At 34.0% G+C, this 16275-nt stretch overlaps 1 protein-coding gene across 6 annotated transcripts in view; it reads left to right on the plus strand.

Annotated features, from left to right (window-relative positions):
- The window catches only part of brm (ATP-dependent helicase brm), a 677861-nt gene that overhangs the window by 176866 nt on the left and 484720 nt on the right, over positions 1-16275 (plus strand). For all 6 annotated transcript variants that reach the window (XM_090410652.1, XM_090410651.1, XM_090410655.1 and 3 more), the window contains one exon: positions 12577-12750. In XM_090410652.1, coding sequence (XP_090266778.1) covers positions 12577-12750 — 174 coding nt within the window. The remainder of the gene's footprint in view (positions 1-12576; positions 12751-16275) is intronic.

Consider the following 16275-nt stretch of genomic DNA (forward strand, 5'->3'; position numbering starts at 1 on the left):
TTAACCTACATAGGCAATTTCTTTTCATAATCTGACTTAGCTTTCCATACAACATTCGTAAATTTTTTTTTTCTAGTCTGTGCCTGATGCATTTCATAACTCCTTTCATCCTTATTCTCATGTTGTTCCTTCCATATCATCTTCTTATGGATCTCTTGCTTAATAAGGTAGTACATCCATTTCACTCCCAACCAATTTGTTCTTTAAACTCTAGGGACATATTTAGATAGCACATCATTTAAGCATCTTTTGTTTTGTTTGACGCTTTCATGCAGTGCTGATATCCTTCCCATTCAGTAATTGATACCAGCATTGCATGGGATCAAACTTAGTATTGTTCTGAGTATTTCATAATATCTGGCTTTGTACTTCATCATGTAACCTTTTCTACTTGGAACTTCCTATGTCAATATAGTTTAATTACCCCCTAGTGTAAAACATTCACACCCGCATATGATTATTCTGAAATTTTATTCATATAAAATCTTGCTGTTAAACTCATTACATTCACATCCTTAACTGAAAACCCCTTTTAATGCTTTGATCATATCTTAACCGTCTTTGACCTTAAGTTCTTTAATGTGCTGCTTGAAGAAGTTGTCTCGCAAAAGCCCACTAAATTCTCCTTCATTGTTATATAATTAATGTTTAGATAATATCTTCTTCTCGTCAAGGATTAGGCATTTGCCTATTCTGACTTCACTTGTCTTTCCATCTTGTTGCTGCTCCCCTCCCTCTTTCCTTTTGGTTATATCTATCCATCTCTTTTGGTAGCCAATATCTTTCCATCCTAAATAGATGTTCTTTCCATTTCTCTGTTGATCTTTTCATTTATGTTATAAATATCTAGTTCTTTTCTGATGTCTTCATTTTTTTATGATCCAATTTTGTGCATCATTTAATTGTTCTTTCAAATCTCATTTCTGCAGCTTGTATATTACTTTCATCTTTCTTTTTAACTGTCCATGTTTCTAAACCGTATAATAGAGTGGGAGTGGCCATTCTTTGTAAAATTTTAGTCAAATTTCTTATCTTATTTTTGTGATTGAATCTTTTAATTGTTCCACAGATTTTCTGAAATTTCGTTTTTCATCTATATGTTTATCTTGTAGATATGCTATTATGCAGCCTAAATAATTAAAATGTGTCATCTGTGTTATTATTTTATTTTCTATAACTATTTTTGATCTAACATGATCTCAACCTTTAAATGCCACGAGTTTTGTTTTCTTTTGTGAAATTTTTAAATTATATTATTGGCTTATTTTGTTTAATTCGTAAACTGATTTTTGAAGGTCATCGTTATTGTCTTGTAGCATAATCTGATCATCTGCATACAGCATTGTATGGATAAGTTCTTCTGGTTAACTGGATATCTTGTTTTATTGTTGTTTTCCATATTTTAATAAACTGATTAATATATATATATTAAATAGAGTTGGAGATAAGCTACATCCCTGTCTGACACCCTGATTTATTTCAGTCTCTTCTGTTAATTTATTACCTAACTGCAACTGTATTTTTGTATCTTTATATAAACTTTGTATAGCTTGTACCAAATGTAATGGATATCCTTGTTTCTTTATTATATTTCATAGTTTTTCTCTGTGTATTTCATCAGCAGCTTTTTTGTAATCTATAAAGGCCATATGAGTCTCTAAATTAAATTCTCCCCTTTTTTCAATAATTTGTTTTAGGACAGATATTGTCTATACATGATCTTCCATGTCTGAAACCATTTTGTTCTTCTTTGATTCTTTTATTGCTTCTTTAGTTCTTCCAATTGCATTGGTTCTGTATCATAGAGCAGGTGCCCTCCTTCAATGAGTCTTTGGACTCCTTAGAGGTGTCATGTAATAATAATAATAATTATTATTATTATTATTAAACAAGGACATAGTCAAATAAGATTATTATTTCTTGTGTGTTGATTTCTTCATTATTATTTTCTGTTATTAAATTTGGGTCATACCATAAATTCTTATAATGTTCTATCCATCGTTTCTCTTGTATTATGTTGATTTGTGCTCTATCTCTTTCTTCATTATTTAATTTCATTAATATTTTGTAGACTACGTCTTGTTTTCCACGTATGTCTTCTTCTATTTTATTAATATATCTGTCCCAAGAATCTTGGTGAGCTATGTTTGGTGTACTATGGTTTTAGCTATATTTCTTCTGTTTCCTCTGTATGGTTTTGAAGGAGTGATTTGTATGCAATTTGTTTTTTCTTTTATTGCATTTTCTGTATCTGAGTTCCAGATTGTTAATGTTTTTCTTTTTAATATTTTATTTTTCTTTCCAAGTACTTCATAGGCTGCTTTATGGATTAATTTTATTAAAGTTTTCCATTCTTTTTCGATATCTTCACTGATTTGGGCTTCTTCTAGATAATCAGTTAATAGTGATTGATATAACATTCTAATGCTTTCTTCTTATAATAGAGGATGTGTGGTTGCAAGTCTTTGAGTTGTGGAAAGACAAAATTTTCCAGCATGTCGAGGTAAATCATTCTGTCTATATTGATTTCCATGGGGAAAAAAATGGTCCATGTTTTAAAACTATGACATACAAGTTTCTAGATGAAACTTGTAGAGTCTCTGGAACGTTTGAACAACCCAAACCTTACTTATTTCCATATTTTGATTTTTCATTCTTTGATGCTAGTACTTTGTATACTTGTTCTATTTCTTGTTTTTTCTTATTTAATTCCGTTCTCCATTTTGCTAGTATTTCTGTTTTAGAGACTAAAAAAATGATATGAAAAATTTTCACTTCTTCTCTAAAAATGTACATCTCTCACATATGGAGCTAGTTTCTAATTAGTAATGATATAATCAATTATAGATCTTGTTCCTCTGTCATTCCAAGTATATTTATTTATATTATTTTTTTGAAAAAAAAAAAAATTGGTTATTTTAAAATTATTGAAAGTACAGAAGTCTAATAGTTCTTTACTATTGTTATTCATGCAAATTTCTCTATATTTTTCTAAGACATTTGGGATTGGATTATTTCCAACTAATATTAAGGTCTCCTGCTATATAGTCCATTTTTTATTATATTTAACTGTTTTTGTAATTCCTCATAAAATTGTTTGGAATTCTCTTTCTTACCTTTTTCAGGTGCATATACTCCTATGATATTTAAGTAGCTTCTATTTGTTTTTAATTTAACTGTTATAATTCAGTCATTTACAAAATTGTACTTTCATATCCTAGTTTTTCATTTATTATCGATTAAAATGGCCACACCACCAGAAGCTGTGATATGTTGGTCCACTCCACTATATAGCAGTATATAGTTTGATTAATATAAATAGTTTGATATAATGATTACTTGTTTGGTACCCATCAGAGTAATTTGGCAATCCATTTCATTGTTGCCAGAAACTGATTTCTCCTAGTCATTGTTTACAACACTTCACCACAAATTTCATCCCTGTTTCACTTCATACCATTTAGCCTCAAAAGTCACCGCCATGGAGAATTATTATTGTTAACACAAGTTTCTATTCTAACTGGACTCAAATCATCTGATATCATTAGCAATACCTCTTCCCTTTCTGTTTTCTTAGTCCTTACTAGAAATATATATTCCTTTTCACATGATTTCAGTTACTATATCTGACTCTGAGAGCAAGGCTTTGCTGATGCCAACAGTCTTAGGCCATGGTGTATTCACTAAGGCAATGAACTGAACCCATTTCTTCCTGATGTTCCTAGCATTTGTGTGTAGATATAACCATTTACCTCCTGGCTTTTTCATATACTTTAATCTTTTTTATTCTGTCCCACATAGAAGTCTCCAGACTGTGATACAGTGGTGCTATGTGTCGGCAAGGTTTGCATATGGCCCTTTAATTTTTTTTTTTAATTATAAAAAAAAGCACGTATATGGAAGTTCTTATTATAATGACCCCACAAGATGTTTCGATAATAAGACCAACAACTTGTTATCGAACTGGTCTGGGGGGGGAAAAAAAAAACCTCGAGTCTATACATCCACTAGTTCCAAGAATACATAGGGTCCCTAGGCTGCATAAACAGGATTTGCCATTTAGACCTATTGTTGATGCAAGATACTTTCCAACTTCTTTGCTATCAAAATATCTAGCAAAACCTCAAGCCCATACAAAGCCTGGCCAAACATCCTCTTTAGTAAAGAATATAAATAGAAAGCATCAAAGCCATCACAATAGTTCCTGCTGATATACTTACAATCCTGGACATACTAAATCTGTCCACAATGTACCTAGAACAGAAACCATACAAATATTACAAGATCTCTTCCCACTAGACATAGTGGATCTCTTTAAAAACTGTATCAATGGCATTTTTCTAATTCTAAGATGAATATTTTTAACAGAATTAAGGACTAGCAGTGGGCTCTCCACTGTCTTGGTTCTGTTCAATTGGTTCTGTTACCCAATTAGAAGATTTTGTCACCTATCTCAATGACTTTCAAGCTCAAATTAAATTCACTGTTGAATTAGAGATAAACAGATCTTTACCATTTTTGGATACTCTTGTTGCAGTGTCTAAACAAAATACACTAGATTTCTCATTTTATAGGAAGCCAACAAACACACAATATTACCTACTCGCCACATCCCATTACCACCCGACGCAAAAAAAATAGGCATCATCCATTCTCTACATGATATGGCTTATAGAATTTCCACTAACATTGAAAAAAGGAACCCAGAGTTATACTACCGAAATTCAGCACTACAAAAAAAAAAATGGCTACAGTAGAGCATTAATCCAAAAATCTTATTTCTACATCTAAAACAATCAGATGAACAGGAAAGTCAAGACTTTAGAGGAATGGTGATTCTCACATATATACAAGGGTTGTTTGAAAAGTTTGGTAAATTTCCAATAGACGGTGACACATTTTGTTCGTTCATACCAGTGTTAGCACGTATTATCTTTTTCATGATTCCTGGCAAAATTTTAGCCATGTGCGATGCATAGTTCTCTTTTGGTAAACATTTAAAATGACCGTGTTCGCATTTTTCATAAAAATAGAGAAAAACGAGTTTCGTGCAGCGATAAAACACTTATTTGAAGAAGTGGCTGCCCACGCAGATCAAATCTGAGTTAGTGCAGTTCGTGGGGATTCTGCACCAGCATTAAAGACTATAATTTTTTGATGAATGAGTTTAAATGTGGCCGTAAGTTCATCAAAGATGAAGCGTGCCCTGGTATCCCGACAGGTCACTACTAAGGAAATGATTGACAAAATCCATGGTATCATTATGGAAGACCGCCGAGTGAAAGTGCATGAGATAGGCATCTCAACTGAACAGGTGTATAATATCCTGCATGAAAAATTGCACATGAAAAAGCTGTGTGCGCGGGTGCCACAATTGTTGACTGTTGATCAAAAATGCATGCATGAAGATATTTCAATGCAGTGTTTGGCGATGTTTAATCGCAATTCACAGGATTTTTTGCGTCGATTCATGACTGTAGACGAAACTTGGATTCACCACTACACACCTGAGTCCAAGCAGCAATCAAAACAGTGAACAATGCCTGGTGAAAGACCATTTTGTCAGCTGGGAAGGTGATGGCCACTGTTTTTTGGGATTCCCAAGGAATTATCATGATAGACTATTTGGAAAAGGGTAAAACAATAACAGGAGTCTATTATGTGTCATTGTTGGACTGTTTAAAAGAAGAACCGAAGAAAACACAGCCAAGATTGGCACACAAAAAAGTGCTCTTTCATCAAGACAATGCACCATCCCACACGTCATCTGTCGCAATGGGAAAATTGCACAAATTGAGGTTTGAATTGGTTCCACATCTACCATATTCTCTGGACTTGGCCCATGTGACTTCTTCTTGTTCCCAAACTTAAAAATTTGGCTCGGTGGGAAAAAATTTTCTTTGAACAAGGATGTCATCAAGACTGTCATTGACTATTTTGTACAATTTGACAAATCCTATTTTTTAGATGGGATGAAAAAATTGGAAACTCATTGGACCAAATGTGTAGAGCCAAAGGTGATTTTTTCCAAAAAAATGTGTTTAACTTTACCAAACTTTTCAAACAACCCTCGCACAATCAGTACACAGAGATAGCAAAGTTGCTTTGTGAATAAAATATAAGGGTTGTACCTTCTACCCAATCAACAAGATCTCTAATCACTTGAAACCTCCTAAGCCTCTACATCTGCTGCTTGAAAAAAAACCAGGTGTCTGCAGGATCAGCTGTAGTTATAGTTTGTACTATAGGACAGACAGGCAGGTAGGTGTGGAGGGAGATGCCAATGAGAACACTTCAAGTACATTTAGAACAAAAGATGACACACAAATCAGGACTGGCAGCAGCACACACAACTGAAACAAAACATCAAGTATTATGTCAAAAAAAAAAAAAAACTGCTTCACGTTAATTAACCATGTTTTCTCAAGAGTGTATATTGAAAGAAGTGCTTACAGATACTATGAATGAATTCAAGAGAAGGTGTGACAGGTGGTTGAGTGATTTGTGAACTCCTTCAATTGATTTCTGACTCCTCAGATGCTCTTGAAATAATAATAATACTTTGAGAATGAAGGGATGCATTTTAGAAAGTAGTTAAGGAATATATAGTTTGAAACAGTCCCCAAAAAAATTGGAAAATGAAATTTGTTTAGCACAAAATTTTTCTTTTTTTAAATTATGTTGATATTAGTGATGTTTTGGAAGTTTATTACATATTAATGTCACGAGAACAAATTCATGTCAAGAGTAGGCAACACACACTCATGTTCATGCATGCCATACAAAAATAATGTTTGATTGAAACTTATTTTCATCAATCTAAATAAACATATCATCTTTTACAATTGGAATAAGTTGCATCACTTATTACTTGTTTTTCAAAGGCCTTTTAGGATAGCAATGTTTATACATAAAGTAGCATCTATGAAAATGGAATATTGGCAAATTTTATTTTCAAACTAAGCCTCTATCTTACCAAAAATAGAATAGTGTTACATTTAACATCAAATGTAACACTATTCTTCATGCCTTTAACTTATTTCAGTATATTTTAATTGAAACACTTCTAATGTAGAGATGGAAATTAAAAACAAAAAAGATTAGTTTGACTTTCAACAGCCTACATACACAAAAGAAATGAATCTCAATTGATATTAGGAATATTGTACCTCTGATGGCCAAACAAAGAACTAGGTAGATCTGAAATTTGTAGTTTGGTCACATGAGGTACTCAGAAGTTTGGACTATATATAATTCACAGTACTTTTGTGTATAGCAAGTCAGGAGTGGCAAACCATGCTCTGGATGATCCTTTACACAGGATTGAATGGTAGAAAATAGCTGTGCTGTGAAAACCTAAAATCGTTTGTGGATAAAATCAGCTGAATCCATAACAAGATAAAATTCACTCTGGAAGTGGAAAACAACAACCAACTGCATTTTTTAGATCTTGATAAAGAAACAATCAAATAGTGTCAAATTATCTATTTACAGAAAGCCCACAGATACTGGAAGATATCTTCATTATACTTCAAACCATCACAACACACAAACTGAGCATTATCCACATTGAAATATAGGGCCAGAAAGTTTATATCAGAAGAGGAGGATACACAGACTGAACTCTCACTAATAGCCAACACATTATTATAAAATGGATATCCTCAAAACATCATCAAAAAATATCTATACGGTGATAACCCCAGACAAGAAGAATCATGCTCCCAGCACATTTCTACTGTAGTGATCCCTTTTATCAAGTCAATTTCTTATCAAATAGCCAGAATACTAAGAGCCTACAACATCAGAGTGGTCTTCAAACCAACCACCAGCATCAGACAAGTTTTAGGATCCCCAAAAGAAAAGGTGCCTTTCTACAAATATCCTGGAGTATATTACATTCTTTGCTCCTGTGGTCTTGCCTACATCGGACAAACTTCACGGAGTTTAGAAATCCGACAAAAAGAACATGTTGGTGATGTAAACCACAACAGAAGTATCTCTTCCGCCTTAGCACATCATTTCTGTACATCTAACCACACGATAGAGTGGCAAAACAGCTCCATGCCATATCTGGATGACGACTACAGACATCATTTATTCAAGGAAGCCACAATAATGTTAATAACTGGTGGAAACCTCAACAGAAATCAGGGTGCACTCCTGAACAGTTTGTGGAAAAACTTGATCCTCTCTCTAAATCAATCTGAACTGCAGCTAGCCAGTAATCACATTACATGTTTACAACAAACACGCATGCTTGATATTGAATAAGAACAATAAGTCCTCTCTGTCACGCGAACATCTAACCTTAGCTACTAGTTGGTTTACAACGTTTTTTTATGTTCCTTTCAATTTGCATTTACTAGTTTTTATGTCTCCGTAAACGCCTTGTAAAAGCCACACAGTTTGCTGGCGAAACTGGTAGGCTCTAATGTAGGTTTGTTTTTCGTAAATGGTCAGAAATTAATAAACAATTTTGTATTTGAACTCAGTATATTATTTATTTTATTGTTTAAGTGGTATTTACATCATGAAACTATTATGCATAACCTCCAACACCTAAGTCTGTTATTATGTTTGTCACAGTATTTTTAAAACTTGTTGTAGTGCTAGTATGGCATAACTTCAGTATGACTGGTGTAGGTCCCTAAGTTGGGTGTCCAGACACTCATTGTAGCTAATGCCATATTTGATCTCTAAATTTTATTTATTTATTTAATGTGGCTTCCACTAACAAAAGGTTGTAAACCTGTAATATGTTCATGGGTTAGCTAAGGATTTCATTTCAATTATTATACATATGTCTAAACTCATCTCCTGCCTAAAGACAAGTCCACTGCATGATTTGAACCCACAATTTATTGATTCAAGAGTGAGTGAGTGTGTTGTCTTCTTGGCCAAAAGCATACTATCCTGCTTGGCTTGAGGATTCTAGCTTTTACCAGTTACTTTCCTTTGTATGCAAGTGACATCCTTGTGGATTATGAAGCAGTCTCTGAGGACAGGGCATTTTCTAGAAAAGGTAGTTTGAAAACAAAAATTGCCTTAAATGATTTTTTTTTTTTAATAGCATTAAATAAATATCTTTAATTTCTTTTCATAGATCATACAGGCATTTCTCACTATAACAGTGTTATAGTGAATTACCTTGCTGTAAAACTATTGAATGATTTTAATAACCAGCACATTATCTGTTATATACACCAGAAAATTCACTGTACCAAACTATTACTTTCATCTCTCTCTCTCTCTTGATTAACTATAACGAATGTTGACTGCAATATTGTTTCCTTGTATTTTTCACTTAGGTTTGCATGTGGTAACTGTTGGCAAACCCTAGTGAATTCTCATCATCAAATTCCTGCCATGTACCCTCAAGGGATGTACAGGATATGATAGTACTACATGAAAAATTTACATCATTACTAACTTCCTATCTACAATTTTCCTCCAAATCAGTCTATTACTTGTCAAGACTTCAATATTATCATTATCAGATCTTATATTTCTATCGTTTAAGGCACATTATACTGCATCAATCCACCTATATCTTGGTCGTCCTGTGGGTCATTTTTCTGCCAACCTGGCAGAGAACACTTGTTTTGCTAAACTTTCCTCACCCATTCTGTTTAAGTGACCATACCACCTGAGATTAGCTCTGCTAATGCATTCCTGGATGCCGACAATGTCAGGTTCTTTCCTAATATCCTCGTTTTTAATCTGATATTACCATTGATGCCATCTGTTCACGACTCTAATCTTTCTCAGGACTCTCATATCTGCAGTCTCCAGTCTTTGGTCAAGTGTTTTACTTCTGACCCAGTTCTCAGATCCATAAGTTAAAATTGGTTTGAACACTGTCTTTTATACATCTAATTTAGTGTTCCGACTAATTTCTCTCTTACTCCATGTGAATTTATTCAATTGACTTCCTACCATACCAGCTTTGTTGATTCTGTTGTCTATTTCCATATTTAATTTACCATCTTCACTAAAAATCTTGCCTAAGTAGCTGAAATGTTTTACTTATTCCACAGGTTCCCCGTTCACAACACAGTTGGCATTTTCAACAATTCTACCTATTTTCATTGTCTTTGTCTTTTTAATGCTGACCTTCATACCATATCTATTACAACAGTTATTCAATTTAGTCATTGAATCTTGCAATCTTATAGCAGATTTATTCAGAAGTATAACATCGTCCGCATAAAGCAAAGAGCTGACATTGACATCTCCAATTCTGATATCATGTTTAATGCCACTTTCCTTCATAATGTGATCCATGTAGATAATGAATAACAGAGGGGATAATGTACATCCTTGTCTCACACCAGATTTAACATTAAACCATCTTCCTGTACATCTTTCAATTCTAACTGCTGACTTACAACTCAAATACAGACTAAGTATTGCTTGATATAATGCCCCATTGACACCATATAACTGTAGCGTATTGAATAGCTTCTCTCTTGGCACCTTGTCATATGCCTTTTCCAGATCGACAAAACTTAAATACAGATCTTTGTTATATTCTCATGATTTCTCCACTATTTGTCGTAAAGTGAAGATATGAAAATAAAGGAAAATCAATTTATTTCCCAGATCTGAAGATTGGCAAATAAATCAGCAAAAGCTGACTTATTTGCCAGAAACTTCTTTTGATATGATTTCTTCTTTTCCTCCACTGCCTCTTTAACTTCCTGTGTCCACCATGGAGTCCTGATTTTTCTATCCTCGCAGACAACCTCACCACATGCCTCTGGCTGAATCAATCAGGATTTTCTTCAAGGCTTACCACTGAATCTCCAAGGTTTGGTTTCTGTTCTCAAACTATTGAGAACAGAAAATTGAAGTTTCCTTCAATAATCTTTGTCTATATTAGTCTACAGTTCACATCTGAGAGCTGCTCAACTTTTATTCGCTTTAAAACTTTCTTACATGTTATTCTTTTCAATATGAAATTCAATTTTATCCTGCTCAAGACTAAATAGTGATCACTTCCAATTTCAAATCCTCCGCACACTCTGGCGTCCTGCACCAGGGAGAAAACATCACTATCAACAATAACATAGTCAATGAGACTTTTCTTATTCCTTGCCTCTTCTCTCCATGTGAATTTGTGCACATTTTTATGTTGTAACATGGTGTTAATAATAACCAGTCCATGTCCTGAGCAGAAATCCAACAGGTATTTGCTATTATTATTAGCTTTGCTCTTTTCTCCAAATTTTCCCAAAATATTTTTGTATGTTTGACAATCATTTTCTACTCTGCTATTCAGATCCCCAACAATGACCAACTTTTCCTTTTTCATTGTGTCAGTTGCTTTTTCTAAAGCATCAAAAAATTCCTCCACTTCTACCTTAGTAGAACCTTCTGTGGGACCATAGGCACAAATAAGTCTCATTTTCCAGTTCCCCATTCTCATATTTGCCCACATCACTACTTGAGACTGCCTGCCATTCAAGAAGATTAGCCTCGTATTTTGTGTTGAATATTATCTACTCCTTCTTTTCCTTGATTGTCATTGCCTGAATATAACTTTTTGTATTTATTGCTCAGAAAGATCTCACTAGTTTTTGTCTTTTTTGTTTCAGTGACCTCGATTATGTCGATCTTGTACTTATCTAATTCCTCAGCTAGCTCCATTTCTTTGCCATTCAGGCTTCTTATGTTGATAGTACCGATCTTTAACTCTGGTGATGTTGAGTTGGGGGTGTGTTTTCAGATTTGTTCCAGTAGCTGACTTTTCGCTGTTTGCCCTGGTTCCTTGGCGAAAACAACAGGGGCCTTGTTTAACTTGGTGATGCCCCAGCCGGCATAAATTTTGTCATGTTGTACCATCATTTTTTATTTTGGTTTAACCAATAAGAATACAATTTGGTCGTCTAAATCCCAAATTGCCAGCCCATCCTCGTTCGTTCATTATCCAGGTAGATACCCAACAACAGGGTGCACCACGAGAGGGGGAGGATTAGACATTAGGTTAGACGCCCTGGTCGGTTCTCCGCATTCCTTTAAAGGCTATGTGAAGGTCTTCTCTCAGTTATACAGCTTTGACCCTTAAGCACCCCACTGAATTCTCTTGTTCTATTAATTATCTGTAATGTATTATTACTTTGAAGGTTTAATGGCAGATTACAACACAAATGCTAAAAGAAGCAAGCATTTTATTACCAGTGTTTTTCTCCTGTCACTGAGACATTCATGGTTAGAGCATTTACATTATGTTCACAGAGGTACACAGTGCAATCTAAATGTTTGGATTGCACTGTGCAATCCAGGCTACTTTACACAGTGCAATCTAAATGTTTTTAAATTTGTAATATATTAATCTTATATAGATTTTGATGATATATGCATATTTGATGCATATTGCATATGACCTTTAAGGATGCATATTTGATATATGCATCCTTAAAAGTCCAATATGGTTATTGAAGTATGATATTATTATTTAACTATAATTAAATTTATTTAAAAGATTAAAAGCAGCATTATTATCCAATAGTTCAATAAAATCATGCAGTGAATGTTGGTCATTTTATTAATTATTTGTATTTGCATATTTAGTTGAGAGCAGAAGTTGTAACATGCATGCGGAGGGATACTACATTAGAGACAGCTGCAAATCCTAAATTATATAAAAGAACTAAAAGACAAGGACTGAGAGAAGCAAGAATTACCGAAAAACTAGAGAAACAGCAAAAGCTTGAGCAAGAACGCAAGCGCCGACAAAAACATCAGGTATGCTGCTTATCAAAAATAAAACATCACATTAGGCATATCATAAAAATAAGTTTAAAAATCAGACTTCTGTGATGATAATTTATATATATATGCATCAGAGACAATTTATCCAAATATTGGCTACTGGTAGAAATTGAACTGCCCATTCAGTCTCCAAAAGTTAGAATGGCTAAACATTTTTGCCCACTCCCTATAAGGGAATAAAATTTTGGAACTAACTATGGAACTCAGTATTTTAGACAGACAGGATGAACTACTTTGGTCAGGAGAAAAAAAAAAAAAAAGAACTCAAATTCGTCATGGAGAGCCAAAAAGTGAACTAATTCAACATAAGATGGAAGAAAGCCAGGCTACTTTACAAATCCTGTTTTAAATCAGAGAGAGACTGTTCCTGAAAGCTGCATAAGTTCTACAGAACTTGGTTAACTACAACAGAACAGACGGTATGATTTTTATTAGACTTTGGGGCACTTCCCTATCTTCTCACCTGCATTAACAACAGGAATCACTATGAAGTGTGCCACTGTTGCCCTCCACACACTGTCATTGTTTTCGAGGTCATTTTAGTTTCTTTCTTCACTGAGTGTGTAGTGTTAAATTGTCTCTGATAATGCTAGCTTAAGCTAAGAAATGTCAGCTGTAAATAATTAATTTTAGTTAATAAATTATTTATTTATATTCCAGTGTCTACAGAAATTTAAACATGGAATTACTAGTAAAACTAACTCTAACAAGATTTATCGATAAAAAAAAAAGTAAGTTAATTCTGGAATTTGTGAAGAACTATTTCAGAGCAATCAGACTTGCAGAGCATGTTATCACCACCAGACACCAAGATTTCTTTGGAAGAAAATTAAGGTTCTCCATGAAAGTAATAATCTCTTGGAATGTTTATTCAAAGAAAGTTGTGAAACTTTTCTATTTTGATTTGGCTAATGTAGTAATGGGCTTAAAATTATCCCTCTTATGGTAAATAGTTTTTCTTAGCAAATTCCAGAATTAACTTAAATTGATTAAATTTTGTTATTTTTACTAGAACTTATTATAATTAGACATGATGTTCTACATGTACATACAGTTCGTGCATGTCATAGTTGAATATACCATTTCTTTCTTTATTAATAATTATCGTGTCTAATATTCGTATACATCAAGTTATAAACCATGTAAAAGTCATCTTCAGTATAGAGCTGATGAGAAACAGTTAAATGAAACAGTAGAATGAAAGCAATTTATGTTGTCTTGGTAGAGGATAACAGTCCTCCAGATTTTAAATTTGCAATATATTACTCCTATGTAGCTTTGATGATATATGAATATTTGATTCATATATTGATGGACTAACAAAGAAGGTTGAAGAATATGATGGCAATGACTAGTTTGGATTCAGGAAACAGCAGGGGACAAGAGAAGCAATCCTAGCTCTAAGAACAGTTATCAAAAGCAGATTTGAGAATCAAAATACTCTGATAGACTTTCTTGACTTGGAGAAAGCCTTCGATAGTATTGACTGGAACCAAATGTTTCACCTCCTAAAAACAATAAAGGTAGATAGAAGATTGGAGAGATAGAAGGCTCATATTTAATCTTTACAAGCACCAAGAAGTCGTAATAGAAACATCCAGCAATTAAACAAAAACCGCAATAGCAAAAATATGTAGAGGTGTAGACAGGAGTGCTCTCTTTCACCCATATTGTTTAATCTATACATGGAAGATGCAATAAATAAATTGAAAGAACTAATAAAAACAGGAATTAAGATAAATGATATGGATGTTAACTGGCTACAGTTCACAGTGATATAGCAGTTATAGCTGATAATGAAAACAAACTGAAAGCCACGATGACAAAGATGGGAGAAATTTTCACACAGTACAGCCTAAAAATTAATTATAAGAAAACAACTATTAATTACAAGTAAAGCAAATTCAATGTAAGTAAACCTGGAAATAAATAATAACCTAATACAACAGGTATCCTCTTTTAAATATCTTGGAAGTCTTATCACAGGAGATGGAAGAAACCAATCAGATATTAAAGCACAAGTAATCTTAGCCAAAAAAGCATTCTACAACAGAAGAAACGTTTTTACGTAAAGAACTAGCATCCAGCTCAAAAAAAGGCTAGTGAAAACATACATATGGAGAATTTTTGAAAATTATGGAGACAACTACCGTGTTTGAATAAAAACTTTAGTTTAATATAACTAAAATCTACATTCGACGTTTCGACCTTTATGTCAAGGTCATCTTCTAGAGCATACAACTATACACAGAAAACAAGCTACACTACAATCAAACTGGTTTGTTTGTTAAAGATACTGACCAACCGCTACAACAATTGTTGGCCTGACCTCTGGTGAAAAAAAAAAAAATTTATACATCAACACTAGAGTCCTATTATTAGTGTTATCTGTTGGTTGTAGAAATACATTGGGCACAACAACAAGTATCTATCTATATACATATATTAACATCATGTACACATTCCAGCCAGTTGGTATGGAATGGTTTCTAATACTAGCTGAGGATTGGCTAGAGTCCTGACTTATGCTGGTTCTTATATATTAGGTAGGCTGAATGTGTGCCATCCAGATCCTTGGAATTTTCATGCCATCTTTGTTGTTGATATTTGGGTGGTTTATCAGGATTTCGCAGGCTTTCTTAAATTTCCTTTCGTACCAGGTTTTTGTGCGGTGTAAAGAGCAGGTGCTTTTCCAGTCGATTTGGTGTACGGTGTTAAGTGCGTGGTCTCAAATCCTGCTTCACCATAATGGTTATATTTAATGTGTCTAATGTGTTCTTTCTCGCGTATAGGGATTGTCCGTCCTGTTTCACCAATGTACGGTAAGTTACAATGCAGCGGATGCAATAGACTCCAGGATGTGCTAATGGGAGGAGAGGATCCTTAGAGGAGTTGAATATGGTTTTAAGTTTAGGGTAGTTTAAAGGTGGCATTGTGGTTATAATGTTGTAGGATTCTGTTGATTTTTTCCGATAACCCTTTAATGTATGGGATGGCTATGGTTTTACTGTAATCTATTCGTTTTTGTTGTAGTTTTTATGGAGTATTTTATTAACGGTGTTTTTGTTATAGCCATTATTTATGAATGTGTCGCTGATGATTCTTAGTTCTTGTTTCAGGGCTTGCTGGTTAGAGCAAATTGTTGTAGCTCTGTTTTTAAGGGTGTTAATGACTCCATATTTTTGTGATGGGTGGTGGCATGAATTAGCATGTATGTATTGGCCAGTGTGTGTCGGTTTTCGGTAGACCATGAAGGACAGACTGCCTGAAGGAAGACGTGTGACTAGGTCTAGGATTCGCTAAACTTTAAGTTAAGTTTAGCAAATTTTGGTTTTCGATTTTGATGGTAAATTGTATGCATTCATGTTGTTTGTTCAGGTGGCTAAGGAATGTATTTAGCGTTTGTCGCCCGTGCGGCCAGATCGCGAACACGTCGTCAGCGTATCTAAGCCAGACTGTCAGTCTTAGTGTGGCGGAATCAAGAGCCCTTTCCTCAAA

Source organism: Typopeltis vanoorti, chromosome 20 (assembly GCF_054136105.1).
Source record: "Typopeltis vanoorti isolate ZY-2024b chromosome 20, IOZ_Tvanoo_1.0, whole genome shotgun sequence".
In the NCBI taxonomy this organism is placed as follows: Eukaryota; Metazoa; Arthropoda; class Arachnida; order Uropygi; family Thelyphonidae; genus Typopeltis; species Typopeltis vanoorti.